Source organism: Eucyclogobius newberryi, unplaced genomic scaffold (genome assembly GCF_026437365.1).
Source record: "Eucyclogobius newberryi isolate DKJ021-1_F unplaced genomic scaffold, fEucNew1.0.hap1 SCAF_12, whole genome shotgun sequence".
NCBI lineage: Eukaryota > Metazoa > Chordata > Actinopteri > Gobiiformes > Gobiidae > Eucyclogobius > Eucyclogobius newberryi.
The window spans coordinates 20,084,277-20,112,111 of NW_027315746.1; the positions used below are offsets into that span (position 1 = coordinate 20,084,277).

Below are 27,835 nucleotides of genomic sequence, written 5' to 3' on the forward strand. Positions count from 1 at the left end.
TTGCTGACCAAAACTAAATAAAAAGTCATCATAAGGACTTAAACCATGAACTACAAAAGTACAGATATTTTGTCAAATTAATAAACTCTAAACATAAATGAATTAAAGAAAGTTCCAATTTTCAATCTGCCAAACCAGACTAAATACAAACTCAAGTCATACAATACAAACTAAATCAGTCATTTAAAATCAGACTAAAACTAAAACTAAATATTTCACTAAATCTTGACTAAAATTAAAATTATTTTTTGTCAAACGTGTCTAAACCTAGACTAAAACTAAATTTAAATATTTTGTCAAAACTAACTCTGGTTTCCAAGGGAGTAAATAAAGCCTGGCATTTGCAAAGACACGTCTGTCCATCACTGACAGGTTAAACCAGAGTCTGTTTATACACCTGCACTCTTCACTTTAACAGCAACTTTTACCAAATTAGGAATGTGTGTTTTCTTCCCTCTTGAAGACACAGAACTTAGATTTTGATCACTCTTAATGGAAGTACGGTTGGCATCTAAACTGAATAATAAATAGGATTACAGGCCAAGTTAGACAAATCAGTGTGGCTGTACTTACCAATAAGTGTTTTATAATTGGATCTTCAGTATTAATCCACTTTGATTTAAGCTGCTCCTATTTAAGTTAATGTAATAAAGTTAGAAGATACTTTAGTTTTAGTTAAATGTATATTTGCTCATATTAGGGGTAGTAGTTCATCCCGTGGCTTAGTGGTTAGAATGTTCACCAGTGACAAACCTGAAGGTCCCAGGTTGGCTGCTGAGTGTGTAAATAGTAACAGTAGAATTACCACAGTAACTATAAAACTAGTTAGCAGTGGTTGTAGCAGTGTTATAGTACTCATAGTAGTTGTGCACATTTCTATTGACCATAATGAACATGTTTACTGCATGCGGATGAACGTTCTATTTATTAGTACAATAACTTGAGTACCCTTGCTGCCCCTATAATGAGTTTATACAGTATTTGACGTTTTAGGGATTCCTTCATGAGATAAAACATTGAATAACTTTTGAACCACTCAGTTCATGTATGTGTTCTGGTGGAAGGGGTCCAAAAAAGGCAGAGGAAACATAACGTCCCGCTCTTCACATTCCTCTCTGAGTGTTTCCATACATCTCACCGTACTGTATGAGCAGGTGTTTATTTTAATGCTTTCAGGTTTCCACTGGACGGCAATATTTTATCAGTGGCACGGCTCTTATACAACATTAACTGTTTCTCCAACGTATCCCAACTTTTGAATTCAGGTTACAGTGTTCAGTAGATCATCCTTAATTGTGCATTGTAAAAAAATACCACCAGTATTTTATAGCAAATTCCTTATAATGATTCAAATCCCCTAAAGTTGAGTGTGTAGGAATGACTGCAAAAGGCATTAAAAGCCAGCAGTGAGGAGATAAGGAGAGATGCAGAATGGTGAAGCTCAGAAGATGCTGGCTGGATGGTGTTTATAGTCAATCTGACATACTGACCTAGTGACGTGATCAAAGTTTTCCAACCCCCGATTACAGGAGCCTCGGGCAGGGAAAGGGAGTCATGGATTAGCACTAGCTCTGTACAAGAGAAAACAAGGCGATTAGCCGCTCTGTTGATGGATCTGAAATAATCGCAAAGCACAAGTGACTGGCACGCAGTAACATGGTCTGCTATTAAAAGAAACCATGATCTGTGTGGTGATATGAATGAGTGCTTTTGTAATGTGCAAGTGAGGCGATGAAGAAATGCAAAAAGAAGTGGACGCAGTGTCTATGACTGGCCACGGAGCCCGGGAGAACCATGTGCAGCCAATCAGTTCCAGTCCTTCCCTCATCCCCACAAAGGGCCTTTGATGTGAACAGGCCTGTACATTCTGCTGCAGGGAGTCACAAGGCTGCAGTGGCTTTGATGCAAGTCAGGAGGGCTGTATGATGTTCATGACGATAGGACATGCAGGGAAATCTGTGACAAATCTGTGACAAACGCAGATGGGCTGAAGAGCAAATAGAGCTGAACAAATTAACCGAGTTAGTAAGTCCTCCTTGCACAAATTTGATTAGCGGAGCTATGGTTGTGTCCAGATGACAGCACAATGTCAATAATGCAATAAAGTTTCAGTTTTCTAGGGGGGAAAAGACGATAAAAAAGTTTCAAAAAATCCTAAGTTGCATCACCATTTTATTGCATTATTCATATCAATCTCCACAATCGGCGGTAGTAAACTAAGCAAACTTATGTAGCCACAACTGCCCTGGGGGAGACTGACAGCTCAGTGCAGCCACCAGCATTCAGTTTTGCAGTGTGAAATGAGGATGATAAAGGGAAGGACATTCAGCAAATAGTTGGAGCCGTAATTTAACTCGCAACTGAATAGCACATGGACCCTGACATGTGCTATTCACTCTGCCACCAAGCGGAACCACCAGCAATCATTTACTGGTGAGTGAAGAGTCTTGCCCCGGGACACAATCATTTGGTATATTTGAGCGCAGATAATTCATTTTCATCCACATACAACCAGTGACATAGACTATAATAAAGGGAATATGATTATATTTAAGATTTTACCAAACATTTTGCCTGTCTGTGTCCAATTCAGCAATTTTGTTGACTGTTACAATAGCAACCAGATGGTAAATAAAGGCCATTCCATTTAAATCATACAAGTTATGATTTGACAAATAATTACACCTGACATCGCCTTTATTTTGTTCAATAATTGTTTGAAGGTGTGAGTGAGTTTCTCTGCTTTTGATAGAATGTCACTTTCTGATGACACAGGTTCTGTTGTAGAACTCAGCACTACTTCCTGTCATTTTCATCTATTAATTGTAACATTTTCTGCACAAACCACAACTTGACTGATGTAAAACTATGATAAATATTTACCACAGGGACAATGTCACCAGACGTGTTCATAATCACAAAAACATGAGAACTTGTCACAGAAGTAAGTCTGTGTACACCCTGTTCATTGGTCAGTCAGTGCATATTTCTCACTCTATATGAAAAACTGAAAAAGGATAATGAAGTTATGCAGATGTGCATTGGTTTCTTTGGTGATGTTTGCTGTGCACTTAGGCAGTCATAAAGCTGAACTGCAGCGCTGGTTGTTGTTGCGGCAGAAGTTAAGATCTAAACATCCGGACATTTCTGCTTCTCGTCCCCAGGCCTCTATCTGCTGCATTATCCTGTTATGTTGTTATTGGCAATCACCCAAAGACAGGAGAAAATCCCCTCTCTGGCTTTGAGTTTTCTTCCTCCTTTTCCCTTTTACTTTATGATCAGGAGAAACAAAATGTCTGCCACATACAAGTATTGCTCCAACAGCCTCATACCTCCCCCCTCTCTCCACTCTTCTCCCTCTGAAGCGCTCGGTTCAACTGCCGTTACGTAAGAGCTGAGGTCAAAGTGTCGGCGCTGTTGTCAAGGGAGACGCTGAACAGAGGGGCTTTATGGAAGAGACAAAAGGAGGAGGGCCTAATGTAAACCAGAGGAAAACTGGAGAAAATTTGGAAAAATATCTAGAAGTTGGAACTTTTTACTATTAACTACTACTGTATTGTAACTACTACTTACTACTAATTACTACTATTGTACTTTCTATGGTTGTTCTGGTTGTTTCTATGGTCATGTTAATTCTTGCACCAGTATTAAGTGCTGTTTAGAACAGAATGACTAATGTAGCCAACTGCAGGTGTTTAAAACAAGTGTGGTGGAATGTGTGCTATGCTACATGGTTTTGCACTGAGTAAAACTATAAATATGTATGGTTTGTTTGGATATGACTTTGTTATGTGTGCAAGAAAAAGTCATGTGGGTGGAAAAGGAAGAAGCACTGTGGAGCAAAAACAAAAGACTATAAATGTCTATAAAAAGTGGAAGGCAGACAGAAAAAGAATGCCTGACTGTTGCCACTGTGCGCTGCTGCTCCACTAACCTAGTTTGAGTAATCTCTGCCTCGGTGCTGTTTCATAACACTGCTGCCAGGACATTGCATCATAAAAGGCACACTCCACCAGCTCCATCCCCGTTCTATGAATGTGGGAAGTACCTCCTCAAATTATAGAACAGGCTACTGGTTCAGGTTCCACATAAGATAAGATAAAATAAGATAATCCTTTATTGTCCACACATGGGGAAATTTTGGTGTTACAACGCAGTAGATACAAGGGGAAAGGACAGATAACTTATAGGAAGTTTCAAAAAAAGAAAAAAAAAAAAACATCCACAATAGTTGTGCATAAAATATAGCAGCATATAACCCGAACTCAAACCCTTAGGTCTCAGGAACATAGGGCTGGCTCCTGTTAAATTGTGCTGAGAGAAAATATTAAATTTGTTTAGTTTTTTGCTGCTTATGATAACACAAAGACTTGGAGGGGTAAGAAGGATGTGGGGAATGTGTCTTTTAGTGGCAGCAACAAGCAAATTGCATCTAATGTAACATTTAGGCTTTGTTTCTTATTAAGTAATAACAAAGACTGTATAGAACCAAAGTATTGGAACACAATCTGCCATGTCAGTTCAGGCCTAGGCCTTTAAGCATGTTATAACCATTTATGACAAGAAGTGTTAATTGTAGCTAAAACTATAACTAAGTGACTTATTTACCCATTGTGATGATGGGATTGGAGTTAGTGAGGGATCTGAAGTCTGATCTGAAGTCTGATCTGAAGTCTGATCTGAAGTCTGATCTGAAGTCTGATCTGATCTGAAGTCTGATCTGAAGTCTGATCTGAAGTCTGATCTGAAGTCTGATCTGAAGTCTGATCTGATCTGAAGTCTGATCTGAAGTCTGATCTGATCTGAAGTCTGATCTGAAGTCTGTTTGGATCCACCTTAAACGCGTCCCCGTGTGCGCGCTCCCGAGAGCTGCGAGAGGAGCTGTCGGCAGTGAGATCATGTGAGACTCCACGCTTAGAGAAAGTAGGTTAGCAGGATAGACTGAGGAGGGGAAGAACAAGCGGAGAGCCAGAGCACTGAGGGGGGCCGAGTGCACCACTCCAATACCGTGGGACTATTTCGTTTGATAAAACTACCTTCATCCAAACCCACTCGCGGCGGATCCACGCGCGTAACCATGCGAGCGGAAGCATCTTTTTTAAGTCTTTTATTTCGCTTGGACTTAACCGAGCGATAAAGGGCACTTTGAGGGTAGTTTTTTGGTCTTCTTTCCAGTCCTGCAGCCAGGGCGAAGTTGATATTCAAGGCTACTTGAGACCAGTTTTTTGCACGCGTTTTTAAAATTATTTGTTGTCGGTATCGTACAATTGTCAACCACATGTGGTTCCTCTCATTGTAAGGAGCCATTATCAAAGACATACCACTATGCGAGGTAAGGCTGTGTTATTTGAAGTGAATGTATAAGTGTTTACTTGTATTACGGCGTGTATGGCGCGTGCGTGTGCGGAGCAGGAATGAGCGTGTGCGCGCGGAGGCTTAAGAGCCGTGTTCCTCCAGCGCGCATTGATCCCGCATGACCGGATTAGTGAGGCTCTGAGCGGCGCAGGGAGGATGCACACCACGCTCTCACAAACATGCTTTATTACACCACACAATGCTTTATTACAGCGGGTTGACTCTTAACATATTTACTCAATGTTCAATGATGAGATACGTTTATGTGTAAAATTGAAATATGGAGAAGTCAAATCTTTGAATGCCACTTTATCAGACAGATCTGCTTCTTCTCTCGTTGCACAGGGATCCTTGTGTTATGCAACGTGGAGGGGTGGGGCATAAGAGGGGGTTGTTGTCAGCCAAAACATGAATTATGTAATCAAGAAATGATTGTACTCAATATAATTACATTTATTCCACAATGACCAGTCTGCCCTGCCTTTTCTTCTGTGCGGCTGAAACATATTTGTTCTGTGTTTTCTGTGCAACAAGAGCAATATTACGTGAATAATTTTGGTCTAAAATAAGCTTGTTAAGAAATGTGTTCATACAGTTTTCACTTAAAGCACGATGGTGTATATGTATGGGCGAGTTTGTGGTGCTACCATTGTCATGTGGTGGTGAGATGGTGCCTGCATGACCAACATTGTGAGAGCAGAGATCTGGCTGTTCCACTGACCTAGTTATGTCACCAAACATTATACAGCATTTGTTGCGGAGGGAGGGGGGGGCAGCAGTGGGAAGCGCCATTCCAAACGTGGTGCACTGCCATGTGCTGTGAGTGAGACTGGAGGGCGAAGGATGGCACTGAACACTGAAAGCATCAAAAGGGAATGAATTAGGAAAGAAACAACAAGACATATTTAATGTATTCTTATTTCTTTGCATACAACTGTAAATCACATGCGAACTTTAAGAGATAAGATAAGACATAGGCCAGAATACTGCATGCTGAAATGTGACAGTACAACATATCTTTTGTTGAGGGAAGTAGCTTCACCAGTCAGAGCTTAGTGTCCTGTCAGAGGGAGGAAAGAGATGGATATTTGAGGCTGAATTGAAGGGGGCTCTGGTGGAGGGAGCGACTCCAGGCAGGATATCCAAATGTAAACAAACTATGGCCTGGTCTGAGCTCACTGTTCTTATATGTAGGTGATTCAGTCAACCTGTCCATTCTTGATTAGAAGGAGCAAACACATTTTCTGCCCAATTGGACATTGATTTCACACATTAGCTTTCATATCTGTTTAATTCAGAGGATTCACTCTTACAGACTGGGTACAGGGACCACAGACATCTTAGGACTGACTAAATGCTCTGTATTGGAGCTTAGATTTTATGGAGTAAGGATCACAAGACAAGTTGTTGTCACAGACAAACCCATGTACAGGCCCATGGACTCTTTAGACCTCTCCTAATCCCCCTGCCTGGGCCCCAGCCTGGCCTCTGCTGGTATTTGCATCTTTGAAATTAAAAGCTCTTTGATTTGAATGCTGTGGCAGCGGGCCAGTCAGGTTCCATGAGTCTTAGTAACTTGACTCTTCTAAACACAATGTGTTACATATGGTAAGAGTTAAATAATCAAATTATGATTAGAACAAGAATATACTGTCTATTGAATCATGGTACTTGAATTGGTGAAGACCACATTCAAATGACCAGTTTGCTTAGTTCTTGTCCTTGACAATCTCTCTGGAAAAGTGTGGCGAAAAGGCCCTGCTTCTTCATGAGCCTACACACCCAACAGAGCAGGCATGACTTAACAAGTGCCCAATGTAACATGCCAGCTTCCTGTGTTCACAGAGTCTTTCTAATGCCAAGAGAATGAACTCAAGAAGATACAACAATTGGTGCTGGAGGCTAATGTGAACTTGTGTAATAAGCAAATAAGAGCAGCTTGTCTTTTTTAACTAGTTCTCTACGTATGTGCACAAGTTATGGAGAACCCATAATAAGAATGTGGAGGGTCAAAGGTGGCCTCTTAAGACACTGTGGTCTGGAGAGTTACTTAAGAAGTGAACTGTTTGAAACTTGCAGTAAAATAATTTATTTGTGTTTTGTGCTGCCGCAGCTTTCCTCAGTTTCAGTTTTCCCTTTGTCAGAGAACAGATGCACAGTAAACAAGCAGATAGTGCGGGGGGATCTATAATTGTAGCTGAACCACCCCCTCATTTTGTGAAATGTTTTAGGTGTGAAATGCTAGTGCTGGAAACATTCCCCAATGTAGCCCTATTTGGTAATTTATGATGTAGTACTTAAGTAATTTCAAATGATTGTGATGGTGTATTAAACTAAAGAGTGGGAGACTTCATGGATCGATTGTAAACTGTTGGCTATTTGAATGTGTTTTAATTGTTTTTACTAACCTGCCCGGTGACAGCAGTTTGAAACTAAATTTAGCTAAAGCTGGTGTAAAGCATCTCTTCTTTTATGAGATGATTGTGTTTACACATAAACATTTGCATAAATGTCTTTCATATTCCCAGGCTCAGTTTCAGTAGACAAAAACAAATTCAGATAGTTGCTCTGGTTAGTTGATAGTTGCTCTAGGAATGTACACCAAGGGGACAGAGGCCAGATTTCTGAAACTGATGTTGTAGTCCAGGTCAACAGTGATTTTCAGTCATGTTAAAGATAAATAAATGTTTTAGCAAATATATAAACCCTCAGGTGTCAGCATTTACATACTACTCACTTCTGTATAACAACATTTTACAAAATCAGAGCTATGACTTTCTGTAAATGACTTTTTTATACACATCTTAAAACAGACTACGGATTATCCTTAGGACATTGTAGCAAACTGCAGACAACCTGCATTTTTGATGAGATTTTTTTTATGTCTGCAGGAGCAGAGACTTCACAATTTGAATGTTGGAAAAACGTTTTCAATCTAATAACTCCTTTTGGATTAAAATGAACTCACAGAGCCATTCTCTCTCCTAAGACTGAAGCGAAAACGCTAAAAAAGACTATGCGGTTTTAGTAAACAATCATCTGATTACAGACTTTGTCCACAAGATGAATTTACTGTACATAATGTTATTGTGTTCTGCATGCTCATTTAACTGTTTTATGACTTGTCTTATGAAAAATGTTATCTTTGTAACTATGTGGCCTAAACAGTGGCTACATCAGATATATTCCAGATCTTCTCAGCTCTGTCTAAGCATGCGTATTGATTGGTTGAACAATGGCGCCAAAACCCAACCCACACGTGGGTCAGTCAGTAAGAGAGGAGAGAAGACCAACTCAGTTCTATCTGAAATCTTCAAGGAGAAAGTATCTCAAGAGAATGGCTCATCTCTGGCCTAGGGATGCTAAGATAGAAGAAATGGTGTCTCCATCCTTTATGTCTCGGGACTGTCTGAAAAACAGCAAAGAATTTTAGACAACACAAAATTCCAAAATAATTTGAAACCAGGTAAAACTTTAATAGAAAAACTGGTTCACCCTAAGGACAAGATGTCGACACAAAAACAGAGCAACGTAGTTTATTCTATCCAGTGCAGTGAAGAAAATTGTAAAGAGCGGTACATAGGAGAGACTAAACAGCCACTGCACAAGAGGCTTTATCAGCACAGGAGACGTGCAAGTTCAGGACCACAGAGCGTTATGGATCTTTAGTGAGTGAGGTGAAGATTCGAAGCAGGGAGAAAAGATGGTTTGAAAGAGGAGTTATAGAGGCAATCTTTGTCGGTGTGATCCCTCATTCGTCCCAGAGTGTTCCATTGTTGAAAAATATGCAGTTGTAGTCATCTGGACTCTGGAATCCATCCTTAAACAGACATGGAGGTTTAAAATTCAACGTATAGAAGGTATATACATATATTTAAACGTATATAATAGTGTCTTGAAACCCTGGAGTTGTTGGCATTCTGATGCTAATTAGGTACTCAGGGAGGAGGGAGCGAAAGTCAGTTTACTGTAGGATGTAGATAGCCCATTACAGGGCTGTTAATTTTTCAAGTGAAACCAAATACTCCCTTCAACAGAATTGCCCGCCCGGAGGGCAGGTTCTACTCAGAGTAGGATAAATATCGGTGTTCCCAGACTCGATTCGAAGATTGAGAATGACTCTTGGATGGGAGTAAAAACTTGTTTTTTCCAAAAACAGAGTGACTACAACTGAATCTTTTCTACGAGGCAATCTATGTTAAAAAAAAAAAAAGAGAGAATCCTTCTTTAGACCAAAATGGGGGTTTAAGACAATACAACTGATTTTTTTTTCTACAAAGTACTTGTACTAGAAAGAATCCCCTGGTGGACATAAATGTTGAAGTTGTAGGAATTGTGTTTGTGTGGTTGTGAAAGCAGAGGCGGTTGGGCATCTGTGTAATTCTGTCTTACAGCAGAGACTAGAATAGACTGGGCAAGAACAGAGGCTCAGTATCACTTCTTGGGCAGAGTGGTGGCTGCAGAATAAGTGACATTCACTCAGAGGCCAGTTGCCTGTTGAACTTGCGAATGTTGATAATCTGTTAATATTTTTTGCTATATAACAACCAATTTCCGGACGCTGACAAGTAGCCTTTGGGGAAATGTTTTATATGCAGTCTGAGCCTTGGCGAATCCACCTTAAAACTGGTCTGTGGCAAGTCCGTATTCAGGATTGTGCCTGACTCTCTCCTCCCTCTCCTCCTGCAATGGGAAAGTGTGTCAGTAGGACAGAATGTCCACATGGGCTGACAGGCTACAACAGCAGAGCGACAAATGAGTCAGCCAATAGCAGAGAGAGTTGGAACAGTGTACACCCAATTGGAAGGCAGACATTTGAGGAGGGTAGGGACTTGGTGTTGTTAGAGTGAGCTTGCTGAATGAGTGTTGTGAGGAATGCTTGCAGACTAGAGTTATATAATCATGAGGTGCGGGAGGGGTAGGGGAACCTGAGAGAAAGACAGGAAGAGAAGGGAGGGAACCATATTTCCATAGCATGCCTGCAGCTGCCCTCATCAGTTAGAGCTCGTTAGTCAACGCTTGTGGAGAAAGATGGAAAAGACATGAAAACTATTCTATTTCTTAACCAATCCTGATCCCAGGCACGAGTTTAAATTTCCCCACACTTTTAATAATTTCAATTAAAAAAAAAAAAAATAATAGTAATGATGATAACAATAACATTATTAATAATAATTATAATAATAAAAGCTTATAGTCTTATTTAGAGCACCAATAATCAATTATGTAGTTGCTTTGTTCTTGGTTAATTGACACCGTGCCTGTTTGTCACGTTGTCATATGATTGTCTATAAGTTTGTACACTGTGTACTCCATACGGGGGCCACACTGGGCGCAGACTCACAAGAGCTCTTAACCAATCCATAGAAAATATAACATTCAAAAATGTGTGTGCAAAGTGTATTTTTATATTGTAAAGGTCATGACCAGATGTATTTAACGCAAAAGGTATATTATAAGGTGAAAAGCGCTGTTTTAAAACTAGAAGAAACGTTGTTGAAAGAGATACTACTATTACTCACAAGTACGGTGTTCAAAATGACAAAGATGAGCTCTGTTTCTATTGTGTGGGACAGAACTAGGATGACTCAAATGGACCAATGACCGCACTCAAGGGGGACATATTAATGGCGACACCTTTCAATAGGAGGCTTGAAGAAGAGGACAAAGAAAACATGACACTGAAAGTCTGGCAGTACAGGAGGGAGGCACTTGGTCAGGACATGACATTCTCCTTATTAGAAGCCATAAGTACACTACACAAAGTGTCAGAAATCTGACTGGGTGAGATAAAAGTGTCATGACCATTGCAAGGCCACTGCAGATAACAATGGGAATGAGTTTTATAGGAGGTGGTAAGATAAATCCAAGATAGGGAATAATTAAGCTTAACTACTAGAAAATAGGTTTAATTCAAATCATAATCCATGTGCTTGGAAGCATTGGTGACATTAGATAACGGCAAAAATATATCATATAAATCATATAGAGGACTCCAGGAAGACAAGCGGCCATCAAATGGGCAGCTAGGGGATCCTAATAAAACAATATTACATACAATAATCAATAATTTTGTTGTGTTTTTGTTCTTACAGCCCAGATTGAGGTCATCCCCTGTAAGATCTGTGGGGACAAGTCCTCAGGAATCCACTATGGAGTCATCACCTGTGAAGGCTGTAAGGTAAGAAAAAAACAAAAAAGATTAGAATGTTACTGTTGTTCAAACAGCGCCTCATTTTACATTATTCTTTTGTGTCTGTGTTTAGGGTTTTTTCCGTCGCAGCCAGCAAAACAACGCAATGTACTCATGTTCCAGGCAAAGGAACTGTCTCATTGACCGAACCAACCGTAATCGCTGCCAGCACTGCCGCCTTCAAAAGTGTCTGGCTTTGGGCATGAGCCGAGATGGTAAACACTGCTAATAATGACATCTCTTTGCAGAGACTTGCATGTGCATCTCTCCAAAATAACAGCTTTCCAGTGTAGCTCAATCATTGTATATCCCTTGAATGATCCCAGACAATGTCAAGCTGTTATTAAACAACCACCATATCAATCACCACTTCAGATAAAGTCCAAGCAGTCAACAATCTTAAAACTGTGCTGCTCAGGGGTCGAGTGGTTAAACCAGCCACAGTGTTGAGTCCCGACTCTGCTTGACTGCATGTCCTCGCTTCTCTCTCATCCCCATTTCACACTGTCCTTTCTTTTTTGATAAAGCCTATGGGCCACAAAAATAGAAAACTAATAAAACTATCATATCTGATATTAGTTAAGACAAAATAACAACAATTAGAAATAAAAACAAACAAACTATATCATCAAACTACAAGTCAAGACACATTGCCCACATTTCCTACTTGTATGCACAGTAATAATTAGCCAAATCACAGAGAAAGGGAGACCATTTAAGACATGTAAAAATAATACAGAAAACTAGATCTAGAACAAATATAACTAGGTATATTTAATTAGAATTTTTCATTCCTCTCTCAACAGCTGTGAAGTTTGGACGCATGTCCAAGAAGCAGCGTGACAGTTTATACGCTGAGGTCCAGAAGCACCAAAAATCCCAGGAGTGTGGTGGGTCTGGAGGCACAGTCTCCAGCTCTCTGTCCTTACCCAGAGAAGACGGCGTGTGCAGCAGTGCGGGCGAGGATGGGGAGGAGGGCCTGAGCCGCTCCTACAGCAGCGCCGCCTCAAGCTCCACTCTCAGTGACTTGGAAGACATTGCGGCGCTACCAGACCTCTTCGACCTGCCACTGACGCCAGAAGAGGCCAGCGAATACTGCAGCCTGGAGCTGCTAGGCGGGGTGGGCAGGGCTAGCACCGGCAACACCAACTCCTCTTCAGCGTCATCTTCCTCGTCCTTGTCCAATCAGAACTCTCCGCAGCAGACCATACTAGACAGCCCGGACAGCAACGGACACTCTCATTCACTGCTGGACAGTCTGCCAGATGACTGCTCAACAGCAGACCTCGGTGAGTTGGGACAAGTGGACTAGGGTGGACTAGAGAGAAGGGTTGATTGTGAAAACATGGAGACAAGTGAGCTCTGGTCATGCGGGTGCAGGGGTGTTGTTGAGTGCAGATCCAGAGACTGCTCTTAGGATTTGTTCTTGTTCCAGAAGAACATTTTTACTTTCCGATTTTTTTGAAAGTGCCAAAAAGTAAGAATTTGAAATAACAATGTTTGCATGAGGCCCAAATGGTCAGGACTCAGGAGTTTGATAAATGAATGTAGTGCCAAAGGGAACCCTCTTAAACAGACTGGTGTACAACATGTTGTAAATGGCTGTGCTCATGCAAATAATTAGCTGTAGCCCCTTTGGAAAGAGATCCCAGTGACTACGTTTGACATAAGGCAGAACATTGGCACTATAAAGTGACACATTATTAGCTCTGTGACATAAGTGGCAGGAATGCTTAATTTGTGAAGACAGGCAAAAGTGCACTGGACAAAAAACAGCTCAGTTTCATAATGATCCCTTGAATAAATATTAGACAACAACTGATGGGGATGACTCGAGATATGAAAGTGAATGGCCACTCCAGGGATGTGATGACCAATAAGATAGTGAGACCTTGATAACTATGGAGCTGTATCTCTGACCTTTCTTGTACCACAATAAGGATTTGGGTGTGCATATGAATGCAGAGAATGTAAAGCTGTTTGATAAAGTAAAGCAATGATGCCATTCCTTGAAGTTAGCTGCAAAGCTTGTGTCTGAACAAGCCTTTTTGGTGTTCACCATTTGAAAATCATCACTGTTCTTCTTTGTGTTCTTCAGAGCGAATCACTCAGAGCATTGTAAAGTCTCACTTGGAGACATGCCAGTACAGTGCCGATGACATGAAGCGGTTTACCTGGGTGCAATACACACCTGAGGAAGCACGGAGTTTCCAGAACAAGGTAAATTAATGTTCCTAAAAACTTGGAAGTGAAAATACTAAAGTGCTGCTACTGAAATGTCTCTGTATGTTTTTGTTGTTTCTCTAGTCAGCAGAGTGGATGTGGCAGCAATGCGCACACCACATAACTAATGCTATACAATATGTGGTAGAGTTTGCCAAGCGCATTGCTGGCTTTATGGATCTGTGTCAGAACGACCAGATTATTCTTCTCAAAGCAGGTCAGTACATATTCTCAAGTTGGAATTAAGTAAATTCTTACCATAAAACTAAACTATAAAATGCTAACTTAAGTTCCCTTCTGTTTTTGTCTCCAACCTTCTACCTACATCTATTTAAAAAATTGAAACTGGCTAAAAACATTCTTTAAAAACTTAAATACTTTGAACTGAACAAAACTTGACGGATATACTTAATACTATTCGGTTATTTGTCAACTTTTCAATGGTTCATGAATATCTAATATATGTTCCAATCTGGATCAAAATTATTGACATTTTGTTGTATTGTATTGGGTGCATGTTGGAGTATCTTGGGCGTTCTGTGTCCCTTCGTCCTTCTGCTCTTCTTCTTTCTCTCCATCTCTCCACGTCTTTAACTCTACCTGTGGCTCCCTTTTCAGGCTGTCTGGAGGTGCTCCTTATCCGTATGTGTCGAGCCTTCAACATCAACAACAGCACTATCTTCTTCAACGGGAAGTTCGCCCCAGCACACTTCTTCAAAGCACTTGGTGAGGACGGGTATATAGTTACACAATTAAAGCTACTATGGCTGGTGTTTTATACGGGTGCCATAAAAGTGAAGTGAGAGTAAAGTTCATCTAACTGAATCTACTTTTGTTCGTTGTTTTGTGCAGGTTGTGATGATCTTGTAAGTGCAGCTTTTGATCTCGGTAAAGGACTGTGTCGTCTACAGTTGTCTGATGAAGAGATGGCTCTGTTTAGTGCAGCTGTTCTCTTATCCCCAGGTAATTATTTCTGTTCTTCTTTTTACCTGAGGTTTACATTATCATATAAAGGTAAAGCTACTAGAAGAATCAACCTAAATTGAAACGTAAAATAAATTATGAGACCATATCCAGTTTGCACAATCAAATTAACTGAAAATGAAAGCTGGGGTACCTGATTGTCAAATAGTGCAAATAAGGAATAAGTTATTTAAACCTTTCTAACTCATTCCTAGTTCTCACAAACCCTTGGCACACCACTAGTATTAACATCAGGTTTTTCAGATACAAAAATTAAGGAGGGTGAGTTTCCTAAAGAGCCAATTAACTCTCACCTCAAAGTGACTAGAGCGTCATATAGTGACTCACGTGGCTCTTTCTTACAAATTTGATGATGTTTATTAGATGAATTCAGAGTGTAGAGGTCTGATTATGTTTTACACATTCTGCTTTTACAATACACTTTCTGAGGTGTAAATAAAATGTACTTATTACGAAGAAAAAAGTACCCCAGCTTTAAGTTAGCTGTACATTTATCATTATTGTTTGTTTCATCATCATTGTTTTATATGTATGCTGATAATTAAACAAACATGGAATGTATTGTATTTTTATGTTTCTCTCTGTATCTCCTTTAGACCGACCTTGGCTGTCAGAAGGCCAAAAGGTTCAGAAACTTCAGGAGAAAGTCTACCTTGCTCTGCAGCATAGTCTAAACAAAAGTGGAGCGCCTGATGAAAAACTGGATAAGGTAAGTGGGGGCTTTCAATGGCGCTTGCTTCTTAGTGATAGATGTTTAGTGCACACTTTCTAAATACATATTTGTTTTTCCTTTTCTCTAAGATGGTGTCTAAATTGCCTATAATGAAGTCCATCTGTAACCTCCACGTTGACAAACTGGAGTTTTTTCGATTGGTTCATCCAGAGACCGCCTACAATTTTCCACCACTTTACCGGGAGGTGTTTGGCAGCGAGATGTCTCTGCCGGACTCTACAAACTGCTAGATGCACAGCTAGAGAGCTGAAAGTGTGTTCAGAAGACTGTAGTGAGGCGAAAAGTGATGCACAGAAGGACATAGATGTTGAAGTTAAACAACCAGCAGTAGAGACAATCCAGGACTTAAAAAACTCTTCTTTGATCCAAAGTAGTCCTTCACTTTCCCAGCAGGCAAACGCACCTTACACTACAGACCACATAAACACACGGCCCTCTGCAATGTAGCACTAACAATACATCAATGGGCATGTGTATAATAATAAAATAGCCCTTTATAGCACTAGACAGCTCCAAGCTCTAACCTGATCCACTGCAGATCAAGTATTTGAATGTACCTCAGTCATAAGCACCAGTGGCACGTCAGATTACACCAAGCGAGAATGTACCAAATCTGAATTTAGTCAATCACAAAATAACAACGTAATTTTTTATTATTGCAAAATATGGCAGCCTTGCAACTATTACCTTGTATTGACCATCATAGGGACCAATATTAAATATTTTTTATTTAGATAATACAGTTATTTGTGTGACGCACAGTTCAGGCTGATACAAGCTTGCTCACAATTTCAGTGTTTGGTGCTGCCTTTTTATAGGCTCATGTAATGCAATGAGAAACCTCAGTCCCGCACACCCCTTCCCTTGTAAATGCCACTTTGAGACAGGACAAAAAGAAAATAACTTTAATTTATATACACATTTATAAATAAATATTTTAAGTAAGAATGTAAATAAATGATTATATATAAGCATATGGAAAAAGTCAGCTTGGGATTATTTCAGGGTGGAGCGCCGTGAAAAGCAAATTGGAGATAGAAAAACCAAGACGGATCAAGAACGATCATTTTGTGGACTATTGTTTCTATGGACTACTTTCCTGTCCAACAGTACTCTCAGGTTTCTATGGCAACAACCCCTCGTACCTTGAGGGTGACCCAGCAGGGCAAGGCAAGACACTTGGGGTGGACATTTGTTGCTGATGTGAGACAACGGGTCGGGGAACTGCGCAGCCAAGATAATCATTTGTCTTGCATCAAAGCTAATTAGCTTTGAACGACGGCATCACTGCTTCCCCCAGTGGCAAGAAAACAAAAAGGACAGGAAAACAAGAAGGGGGCAAACTCTTAACTCCATGGACTATAATATTGATGTGAGAAGACTACATCTCCTGCTAGTCTCTAACCAGCACATTAGTGTGGTACAACTGTCTATCACTTATGTTGTTTCTGTTGCCATAACAAACCAATCTATAAACTCTATTTTGCTGGTTGGAGCAACTGTATTATTTTGTACATTTGCTGTTCCTCTTTCTTAAACCCAACACTTGCCAGAAGAAAAAGCACTTATTGTACCCCTCTTTCTCAGTGGACACTTCACCAGACAGAGTTACCAGCTGCCCCCTGGGTTGGGCATCAATGCCAGTAAGACTTGAGTTTTTTTTTATTCTACATTTGTCTTTCAGCTATACATGTAACATACACAGATAACTCACGCTTGAAAGGTTATGAAATGATGTCTTACCGGAGTGCTGTGACGATGAGAGCAGAGTCCTCTGACCTGCTGCCTGCCTCTCAGGGAGCAAGCTGTGATCCTGTCCCTTTATAACCAGTGTCGTCTTTAGCCTTGTATTTTTCACACCTTTTGCACCTAAGATGAGACCCATAACCATAATCACTGTGGACGTAAGCTCTATTTTGTGAATGTTACTCACAAAGTGTCAAAGCCCTTTTCCTCTTGTCCTAATATTGTAAATGAAATTTACGAGAAATAGGAATACAAAATAAATCACTTAGCATTAATGACGAATTTCAATATTTGGGGGTTATTGTTTTGTTTTGCGGTGATTCTCAATAATGTCCGTCTTATATCCACTGTTTTCTTTATGTGTCACCACTTTGTCTTGTAAAGTCAGTGATTTATTTTTATTTTTATTGAAAACACACATCAAAGAATCATTTGTCTGCCCCTTCTAACTGTATGACAAAATGTAAAAGACAAATATTAGTCAAGAGTAACTGAGTCACACAGGTCTTTATATTATATTGTCGTCCAACAGGATACATACATGTGATTTTAAGAATGTAATAAATGGTTTCTTCATTTTTTGAATCAATTCTACAGGAATACTTGTCTTATTAATAAAAAGCAAGTGTAGTGTAGTGATATTCATCATGTGCCTGAAGGGATGTGCAGATGATAAAACTGCCTGCAGACATAGTCCATCATCTGCTGGTCCATTAGAGTCAGTCAGGCTTTTGTCCCTCATTCCACTTATTTAGTTCAGTGTGTTTCAAACTTTTTTGAGTGGTGGCACACAATTTTTGTGGTACATACAGATCATCAAAAATATACTGTGGAACATCCACGTCATGAAAAAAAAAGCTGTGTAAATAACCAGTCTAAACTGTTTCTGGCTCTTGGGATTTGCCATTGTGGTAATTCTTGTGCCTTTTCTATTTCAAATCTTTGCTCAGAGTGCTCCAAAATATTTCAAATTAGTATTAGGCACACTAATGTTCCCACACTAATGTTGAACCACATGATATGATATGTATATATATTTATTTATCTATTTTTTGCCATTTTTAGGTGATGTTTATATTGTACTTCCTAGTTGGACATGAGCAGCAGATTCCACAACTGTTACCTAGCAACCCTTCTGTGAACAAGGGCCCAAATCCATATACATTACACAATAGCTATGAATTGACCTAATAATCTATTTATTGTGGATCATGGATGGAAGTTCGCTTATTGGTGACAGACTTAGACTCAGCCATACTTCCTGCTACTTCACTTTTTTCTTCACAAACTGCCACTTGTAAGTTTTACTTGATGTAAAACTATGAACCGCGGTGAAGTTAGTTTCACGTTGGAAACTATGATAAGTATTTACCACGTGTGACTTTAGGCTACTATTCCACCAAACGAAGTCATAATTAGATCTTAGATCTTTACATGTCCAGATCCACGTCCCAGTGTCCCAGTGTCCCAGTGTCCCACTCACAGACGTCCAATAACTGCCTCTCCTTCTTCCATTAGAGGTGGTCACCATGGATCTGGTGGTCACACGTCACTCACTGTAATGCATCAAAGTGACATAAAGTGACGTATAATCTTTAAGAAGCGCATTAGATCTGAGAGTGTAGAGATCCAGTCCACACTCAGAGAGTCTGAGGACTACGACAAAGTCTGAGGAATAAAGTCTGGCGGCAATGCAACACTTGGATGCCAACCGCCATAAAACAACAACAACAACAACAACAACTCAGAGAAATGTGCTGCGTGACCCACTTCGAGCAGCGCCTCCCACATGAAGTCGAGTCCAGGAAACTGGTTAGTTCCGCGGTGCAAAGTGAAGACTGCAGATCTGCGCCACTTCTACTGTGCGCTTCGGCCTTCGACTAACGCAACTTTCTGGAGAGATTCGTGTTCAGGTTTCACCGTCAAGGCTGCAAGATGTCAGTCGCCGGGTTTAAGAAGCAACTTTACAAAGCGACTCAGGTAAACGTGCGACTTTTTAAAGATTAGCTTCTGGCTAGCTCAACAACAACTAGCCTCTTACATCTGCGGCGCAGCAGCAGCCAATCAAGTTTGTCCAAAGTACGGTTCACAGTTTCGATCTGTTTAGTATTAGCATAATGATTAGTTCTTCTCAACGACACATTCACCTCTTCTAAACGACACATTCACTTCAAACTTGGTATTAAATGTTATGCAGGAACAATGAGCTATGAGACTGTTTGGTCGCTGTTGCAGTTTGTTTTCTGTTGGGAAGCCAAATGCAACAGTGCTGCTTTGATTTGAGACAAATTCACATATTCTTTATCGTGTTTATGACATGATTATGCATATTCCTGGCTAGATTGTGTAAAGTTATTATGATTGATTGTATTAAGTAAAACACAACTATACAGAGACTATATAGACTCTTAAAAACACTTCATGTCAATCAAAAGGTTCAAAATTCCGGGATGTAGGCAAAAATAATATTCCATGAACTGAAAACGGATCTAAATGCTAGTCATTTAACATCATTATGACCAAAAATAACAATAACAACAAAGAATAGGGGAAAACTATTGTCTTGCTTCAAAAAAATATTTTGAGTTTTGCAGTAAGTATAATTTGTGGTTACACATGTAATACATCTTGAAATACAATACAAAATGTTATTGTGTTGTCAACACAGACTGTTTTCCAGTGAAACCTAAAAAACATCCTGTATTTTGCCTCCTTCCAAAATATTGAGTATGTCATGGCTGTATATATGTTTAATTGTTTTAAGTGTTAGGCGTGTACTTAATTGTGGAATTTGAGTTATTTGGACTCTGCACTAACCAGTTCCTGTCACAGTGACACAACAAAACATGGATGGATCAATGCTGGAAATGAGTGAGCAGAAATCAATCAGCACAATCATGAGTGTCTGAGACAGCACTGATGAAATTATAACCATCATACATCAACTGTAAAGTTATATTTAAGAACATTCAACCCTACAACAGGGCCACAGTGTGATGTGCAGGTGTTGTAAGGTGGTGTTCACGTTCTTCTATATTTTGACGATGTTGCTTCTAAATAACTAAAGCCGGCTGTGCAAAAATCATCTGCAAAGTGTGCAGATCTCAGACACGAGGACATTTTCCGACAATTATTTGTCTCACTTGAAGCTCAGCCACACCACACACTTGCCAATTAGTTAGAAGCCGAGGAGAGGGCAAGTGTCATTGATCGAACGGGCTGTGTAATGAAAACAAATGCTGGAGGATCCGAGGCGAGCGTGAGCTGCCTTTCCATGGGCCCATATTTAGAGCAAAAATATAACAATTCAACAAAAGAAAGGTGTGTGGCTGCTTTTAAAGGCCACAGGAGAGCGTGTTATTCACTGATGAATAGGTTTGGTTTGTGTGTGGTAAAGTTGCTGGAACCTCACGATTTGAGGTTTTGGAGCTGACGCCCAACAAATAGTCTTAATAGTCAGAATCACATTGACCCCACAGACAGTGCCACGACAAATAATCACTCACGAGAATCGCTTGTCGAGACGCGTCTCCCCGAAGAGGCAAATCAGAAGGCTTTTGCGAGATTCACTGTTTTTGAACTAAATATCCTCAAATGTTGAACCCTATCATCATTTGTTAGAGATTAGGTCCACAAACTTGCCATATTAATCTTGAGTTCAACTGACAACAAACACCGGTTTGGAGTTGAATAATGGCACCACGTTCTGAAACTATTGTGAAAAAGGTATGATATATGACTGAAGATGTTGTTTGTGTTGATGTTTGTGTCAGTTTTGGTTTCATGTTTAAAGGCTCAGTAATTACAGAGATATTAAACATAAACCAGGTCAAAGTCTTCAGTCTGACTCAGTTAAACAAGAAATTCTAATACTATTTAAATGACAATGACAACAAGGGCATAATATATCACAATCAAATCACAATTTAATTGAGTAATTGGCAAAGGGTGCAGTTATTTAAATAATAGCATGTCCTCAGTAAATTCTGATGATCTATAATCTGTATAGAGGAAATCTGGTTGGAGTTTAGACCTCTACAAACATGTTCAGGTTTTTCAGTCTTCTCTCAAATTGTATTGTTGTTTACAATGTGCACTCTGAACAGAATCCTACTTATTAAAGTAAATGAGAATCTAATCACTATCAAAGTTCAACTATTACAGGTCAATCTGATGTTCAAGGATAGTGTGCGATCAGAGCTCGGGGTTTTGTCGTCACACATGGAATTGTCATTTTGCTTATTAAAAATATTTATATAAAAATATTATAATATATTATCAGTGTCAGGTAGTTTCACTGCTATTTTCTTTAGTTTTTATAGGTTTGGGCAATCAATTTGATTTTAAACAATCTGGGAGAGAAAAAATAGCTGTTTCATAACATATTACACTTAATTGATTACAATGTGTTCCCAACATGAATCTGTGTGGACAGTGTAAACACTGTGAGTCCTAAAACAAGGCAGGCATTGACAGCGGCACCATCTAGAACCTCTGTTGAACTTCAGATCTATGTTACATGTAGGGCTGAAATAAGTTAATTTAACAAGTCAACAAATTTAGTAATCGAGTAATAATTTCTGAACTCTACGGGGACTCCAACACACGCCATGTCCTGAGAGAAGCTTTTATGAAATAGACTGAGCAGTAATTACCTCCCAAATGACACAGAAACGTATAAAAAGGTATTTTTGACACTATTAAGATGTTGTCAAGCATCATCTCATTAACTTCATCCATTCAAATTGTGTGGAAAATCTCATTTTCATGGGCTTTCTCAATCTAAACAAGAAATAGATTATATGTGCGATAAATTGAATAGTACAATAAATGTTCCATTGGCCCTAATTCAATGCAAAATTACTAATGAAGGAAAAATAATGTTGATCATTGCACACATGGATGTAATTTAGTCATGTAGATTTAATAAACCTCAAGATCATCTAAGATTAAAATGTAAAGACTATAAACTGTAACACTGACTGTTTTATTTTTTCAGCTGATGAGTGAGAAAGTTGGTGGAGCAGAAGGAACCAAACTGGAAGATGATTTCCGAGATCTTGAGAGAGTCAGTTCTTGTTTGATTGTATACCATAGTTTTGGTTCCTATTGGTCTGTGTTCATTCTTTTATTCTTATTTTCTAGAAATCTGACATTACCAGCAAAGCAGTGGTGGAAGTCATCAATAAAACTTCTGAGTATCTACAGCCAAATCCTGCTACGAGAGCAAAGCTGACAATGCTGAACACTGTGTCCAAGATTAGAGGACAGGAGCAGAACCCTGGGTACCCTCAGCCTGAAGGGCTGCTGGGCGACTGCATGATTAAATATGGACAAGAGATGGGCAACGACAGTAACTTTGGTAAAATAACAAAATCCACTGTAAAATATAGTAGTTATCCTTTTTTGTTTATGTTCCTATTTTTCACTTTTTATGATTTGATCCGACATTTCTTTAAGCTGGTGTTCTGAATTTGTAAATGCAGGTGGGGCACTAACAGACATTGGAGATGCGATGAAGAGGATGGCAGAGGTCAAGGATTCCTTGGACATTGATGTAAAGCAGAACTTTCTTGATCCGCTACAGGCAGTTGCAGAAAAGGACATTAAAGACATTCAGGTAGAAACAAATACTGTATGAAATATTATGTGCAAGTAAAGGGTCTGGGGGTTACTATGGCTGGGTATCGCTCAAAAGTAGCACTACAGTACCAAAGTTTCTAAGTCCCTTGTTGAAAATGGGTGCTGTTCTTGATTCACTTCTCCTCTGCACATTCGCAGTTGGGTGCAAGATTGCCACACAGGTTTATTCAGTGTGGTTTGAGGCTGTGTTGTCCTCTGTGTGCATGTGCAGACTTCACAGACTAAAACAAGCTGCTGTCCACTCAGCTTGTAAAAGTACACTGTAGAGAGCTGACCATGGAAGGCCATGCGCTCAGCAAAATAAAATAAAAGGCTGCTCGGAAGCAAGCTTGCTGCAGTTTGCTCAGTGTCCAGTAGGGAGGACTAGAGGACCCTGTAACTTCCAGCCAAACCTCAGGAAGCAGAAGTGATGGGAAAACATGCTTATTTGGAGGTTTTTTGGAACAATTTCACTACGGTTCTGACACAGAGTTGATTAGATTGTATTGGTCAATCACTGATTGCCTTCTTGTAGTGACCACATGCCACTGCAAAAAAAGTCTTCTGAGTACGGTCAGAAAAAAAAAATGTTTAAAAGGAAAAGGTACCCAGCTCAAGGGGTTAAAAAGGCTTGTGAAATTGTGTAATATTTCAACCTTTGTCTTTGTGTTTGTGATACATTTTTTACTTTTTTATTGCTTTCAAAATTCCTCAGTTTCACTTGAAAAAGCTGGAGAGCCGGCGTCTGGACTATGATTACAAAAAGAAACGTCATGGCAAGATACCTGACGAGGAGCTCAGGCAAGCCCTGGATAAGTTCCACGAGTCTAAGGAGATGGCTGAGAGGTCCATGCACAGCCTCCTGGAAACGGATGTGAGTCATTAATAACCCTGACGACAACGCACACGTGGCACCTTTTTACACTTAGACTTAGATCAGTTATTTAGTTGACATTAAGTTAACAACAACAACAACAACAGTTTAATGAGATTTTTAAGACAAGAACTCCTATTCTAGAGTTATCTTAAGTTATCTTAACAAAATATCAGGGAAACTGTGGTGTCCATTGGACATTTAGAGCCTTTTGACATCTTTAACATTTATAGAAAGAACACAAAAAAGTAGAACCTCAAAAATGCTTACTGACAGTAACAAATCAGCATTCTGGCAATTTATCAAAGTCCTTGTTGCCAGGATGATCTCAATAGTTTATTTGAAGATAAGATAAGATAAGCCTTTATTTGTCACACAATGGGGAAATTCCAGGGAGGGAGTGTTGCAACGAGCAGCACCGGAAGTTGAATAATGAATGTTGAATGACAGTTCATTTGCTTTTCCTCTTGTAGATATTGTCAGTCTGCAAAATATAAAATCTAGGCATTTCAAGATTATTCGGTAAATTTATAATTGTGATAATTTAGGTCAATATAATCATAAGAATTAAAAAATAATACTCGTGACTATTTGAGAAGTAAAATGAAATGGTTTTAATTCAATCTGAATATTACTTTTTTTTTATCTGGCCGTTTCCTTTTTTATTTTCATTCAGAAAGTTCAATTTAATAAAGCTGGTCACAAATTTGAGAAATAGTTATGTGTTAAATAAGTTTTCTTAATCAATAAATCGTGATGTTTTTTCTCACAATAGTCGTAACATTGTGACATCCCATATCGAAACATAACTTTGCTGAATGTGTTTGCTACTCAGTCCCACTTCCTCTCACTGCTGTTACTCCAAATGCAGTGACATAATGCTTTAAATAGAACTTTGTATTGTTTTTGTTGTTGATTTTATTTTCCAAAATTCATGCTTCTCAGCTTTTGGAGGGCTTGTGTTGGGTGATACACCTTGTTGCCTCCAATAACATGAAAAACAAGAAGTTGTTAAACCTGTTTGGCTTGTTTCATAGTTTCCTTAAAAATACATACTAGAAGTTACATGAACATGCCATGGTTTTAAATAGATCCATGTTACATGTCACGAGCCTTGTCATTGTCTTTCTCTTCTAGCTGTAAATAGACCATGTGTTTGTGTGTAGGTGGAGCAGGTGAGTCAGCTGAAGTTCTTTGTTGAGTCTCTGCTGCAGTACCACAGACAGGCCACACAGATCTTTGAAGAACTCCAAACGACGCTGACCGCAAGGTCAGTGCTGCTGAGATTGTGTCTTATCGTATCAGATCAGCCTTCATAACTGATACGGAGTGATGGTTAATATTTTTAGAGCACTGAATACAGTGGAAAATGTAAGTGTTTGTTTTATACAGGGTGGATGAGGCTTCGTCACGGCCAAGGCGTGAATACACACCAAAACCAAGGCCCTCCTTTGATTATGGGGAGATGAATAACTCCAATGGTGGCTACTCTCCAGCTGCTTCCAGCCCTCCTGTGTACTCTCCAGGTAAACCCCATGTTGTGTCATTCAGATGTGTGTCAGACCCTGAAGAGGAGCGTGTCAGCCCCTTTTTCATTATTCCCGTTTGTTTCATTTTGTGACATTATTAACTCCAGTACAATATTCAGGTCCTCCATCTTTCCAAAGAACGTCAGTCAAGAAAGTACCACGTGAGTGACACAGATGGAAACAAGTGTCTGTGTTTCTATTGGATCGCTCTCTTATAAGTCATTATTAAACACACACTACTGTGCAGTTTGGGACCTTAAACATGCAGTCAGCCCCTCACTATCAACATGAGCAGGGCTCTGCATTATATATTTACTGCTCTATAGTAGGGCCATTGTAGTAATGTTCCCTTTTTGGTTTGTTAATCATCAATGTAAAAACATAAATACAGATTCATTTGCTTATTCTTAAAAATGTGCACAGTTTTGTCTGAACTACATGGTTGGGTCAGTGGTAAGTGGAAAGTCGAAGCAAGGCAGCAGAGATACAGGATTTAGCTTACAAACTTATGGATGGAATATTGTATTCATCACCATCTCAATATTTAATGTTCTCGTCTTTTGAGGAATCCATTCTTTTTCATTTTGGAGGTGACTTTACATTAACCCAATTATATTAATTCTCTTGTCAGCTTCTTAACTATTTGAAGTATCTGGTTCTCTAGAACAAGTCATAGAAACCTGAGCCACAACTAATTTGACAATTAAAGTGTTGGCTTTAAACTTTGATATATTTGTTCTAGAGCCCCAGATAAGATTAAAAAAACGTTTCGATTTGGTGTTTCGTTCAAACTAACATATTTGGTTGGATGGATTATCAAGGAATTGTCTTTTTCCTGAAGTCGTTTAATTTATGTATTGTCTTTTTGTGTCTGTGCAGCTCAGCCGTCATGTAAAGCCCTGTTTGACTTTGAACCAGAAAATGAAGGAGAGCTTGGCTTTCAAGAAGGCGATATCATCACCTTGACCAATCAAATTGATGAGAACTGGTTGGAAGGGACACTTCATGGGAGAACAGGGTACTTCCCAGTAAACTATGTTCAAGTATTGGTGCCACTGTAATATTGAAATCACAAAGAAATTGGGTTTATGATCGAGGACCAATGACTTGGAGACAGATATCATCGTCATATAATTAAAGAGCAAATAGTGCTCTAAATGCAGGGACTAATGTAGATGGGACTATTCTTGGTGTAAATGGAATTGTTTTATACAGATTAATTTAGACATAACAGGGTTCAATTTTGGATGTGTCACTTGCCAATCTGTTTTATATGCACTTTGTACACTACATAGTTGACACTCCCGCAGAAGAACTGTTTCTTTTTTATAATTTAATAACTGCACACCACATATAATGTGACTGGTCACAACTTTGTAGTGCAGTTTTAGATTTAAGCATTGTGCCTTGTGAACCCTGTTCTTGTCATTTGACTAGAAATGTATAGTATACCATACACTACAATATATGCAATGAAAGCCTTTTGTTGGGGGGAAAAAGCATATGCATACTGGTACGATATTATGTGCATGCGTTTTTCTAGACACTATATTGATGCATTGGGTTGAATGGAGAGGTTTGTCTGCTCATGGCGATCATATGCTGCCATCTGGTGGTGATTCAGTATACAATAAATAAATTACACTTTATATGTATATATTTTTTTTAACCGTTAACATGGTTGAAGTGCAAAACCAAAGCTATTTTTCAAACATGGGTCCTGCTAGCAGTGTTCCACTGTTGTTTCAAGCATGGAAATGTCACACTTTTGAGACAATGGATAATTTTATCACCGTTTGCAGCATGAGCGCATCTTTGCCATTCAAGAGGCTCAGAATAGGGTTCTTTACTTTTGATAAAGCCTTACAGAGACACAAGGGGAGAGTTTGGACCTCTTTGAAAACAGTATGTTTGTTCAAATGTCATGAGATCCTTGTTAGACCTCCTCCCTGCCCACTCATACAGCACATCACTGTTCAGACTGGAAGTGGAACAGACAGACCCTTTGAGCAGAGGAGGGCCCAAAGCAGTGGATTAGGCCCTCCCCCACTAGTTTTTATTCAGCACCTGCCTCTGTACCCATGACCCCTTTCTCATTATTATCCCCATCCCTGTCCCGTTGTGAATTGGGAGCTCAGCCACATTGGTTTGCTTGAATATGACCCTATTTGGTTCCTGTTTTGTGTTGGGTTAGGGCATTGGCTCTCATACCAAATAATTGCTGTGGTTCAGGTGTATGTTTACATGCCCCATTGCACTAAATCAAAAGCCTAGAGTTATTGAGTGGAGAGAGGGCAGTAGGGGGCTCAGCTTTGGCTATTACCTGCCTTTTTATAACGATGAAAAGCATTGTTGAACAAAAGAGATGAGATCAATTTGACTCTGCTGCTGCCATACTTGTCTAAAAGCAGCATCTGACTAAAATGTAATGATTCATAAAAATAATGATACATAAGTGTGTGTGTTTGTGTGTGTGTGTTTTTAATGACGTATTTAGCTCTAATGTTTCCCATTTCTGCACAAATGTAATTATATAAAATGAAAGTGCTTTGCATGTGTCTTCACAGCATCCAGTC

At 39.5% G+C, this 27,835-nt stretch overlaps 2 protein-coding genes across 3 annotated transcripts; both read left to right on the forward strand.

The window, feature by feature from the left end:
* The first annotated feature begins 4,872 nt into the window (after positions 1–4,872).
* Positions 4,873–17,816, forward strand: LOC140356395 (nuclear receptor ROR-beta-like). The gene is made up of 10 exons (XM_072441292.1): positions 4,873–5,332; positions 11,451–11,536; positions 11,622–11,763; positions 12,355–12,837; positions 13,647–13,768; positions 13,856–13,988; positions 14,390–14,497; positions 14,624–14,734; positions 15,352–15,464; positions 15,557–17,816. Exons 1-10 carry the CDS (start codon positions 5,326–5,328, stop codon positions 15,716–15,718), a joined length of 1,467 nt encoding a protein of 488 aa, XP_072297393.1. The 5' UTR covers positions 4,873–5,325; the 3' UTR covers positions 15,719–17,816.
* A 1,179-nt stretch (positions 17,817–18,995) lies between these two features.
* LOC140356396 (endophilin-A2-like) lies at positions 18,996–27,513 on the forward strand. 2 transcript variants are annotated; one of them, XM_072441293.1, is made up of 9 exons: positions 18,996–19,214; positions 22,234–22,302; positions 22,380–22,596; positions 22,721–22,854; positions 23,572–23,730; positions 24,897–25,000; positions 25,123–25,256; positions 25,379–25,420; positions 26,139–27,513. In XM_072441293.1, the coding sequence occupies exons 1-9, from the start codon at positions 19,170–19,172 to the stop codon at positions 26,318–26,320; spliced, it is 1,086 nt and encodes a 361-aa protein (XP_072297394.1). In that variant the 5' UTR covers positions 18,996–19,169; the 3' UTR covers positions 26,321–27,513. The 2 variants fall into 2 exon arrangements, with proteins under 2 accessions (XP_072297394.1, XP_072297395.1); XM_072441294.1 differs by lacking the exon at positions 25,379–25,420.
* Positions 27,514–27,835: the final 322 nt, after the last annotated feature.

Coding starts and splice junctions, on each gene's coding strand:
- LOC140356395 (XM_072441292.1), top strand. Junction 11,537..11,621: donor TCACCTGTGAAGGCTGTAAG/GTAAGAAAAAAA, acceptor GTCTGTGTTTAG/GGTTTTTTCCGTCGCAGCCA. Junction 14,735..15,351: donor AGCTGTTCTCTTATCCCCAG/GTAATTATTTCT, acceptor TATCTCCTTTAG/ACCGACCTTGGCTGTCAGAA.
- LOC140356396 (XM_072441293.1), top strand. CDS start 19,170: ATGTCAGTCGCCGGGTTTAAGAAGCAACTTTACAAAGCGACTCAG. Junction 23,731..24,896: donor ACAGCCTCCTGGAAACGGAT/GTGAGTCATTAA, acceptor GTTTGTGTGTAG/GTGGAGCAGGTGAGTCAGCT. Junction 25,257..25,378: donor CCCTCCTGTGTACTCTCCAG/GTAAACCCCATG, acceptor TACAATATTCAG/GTCCTCCATCTTTCCAAAGA.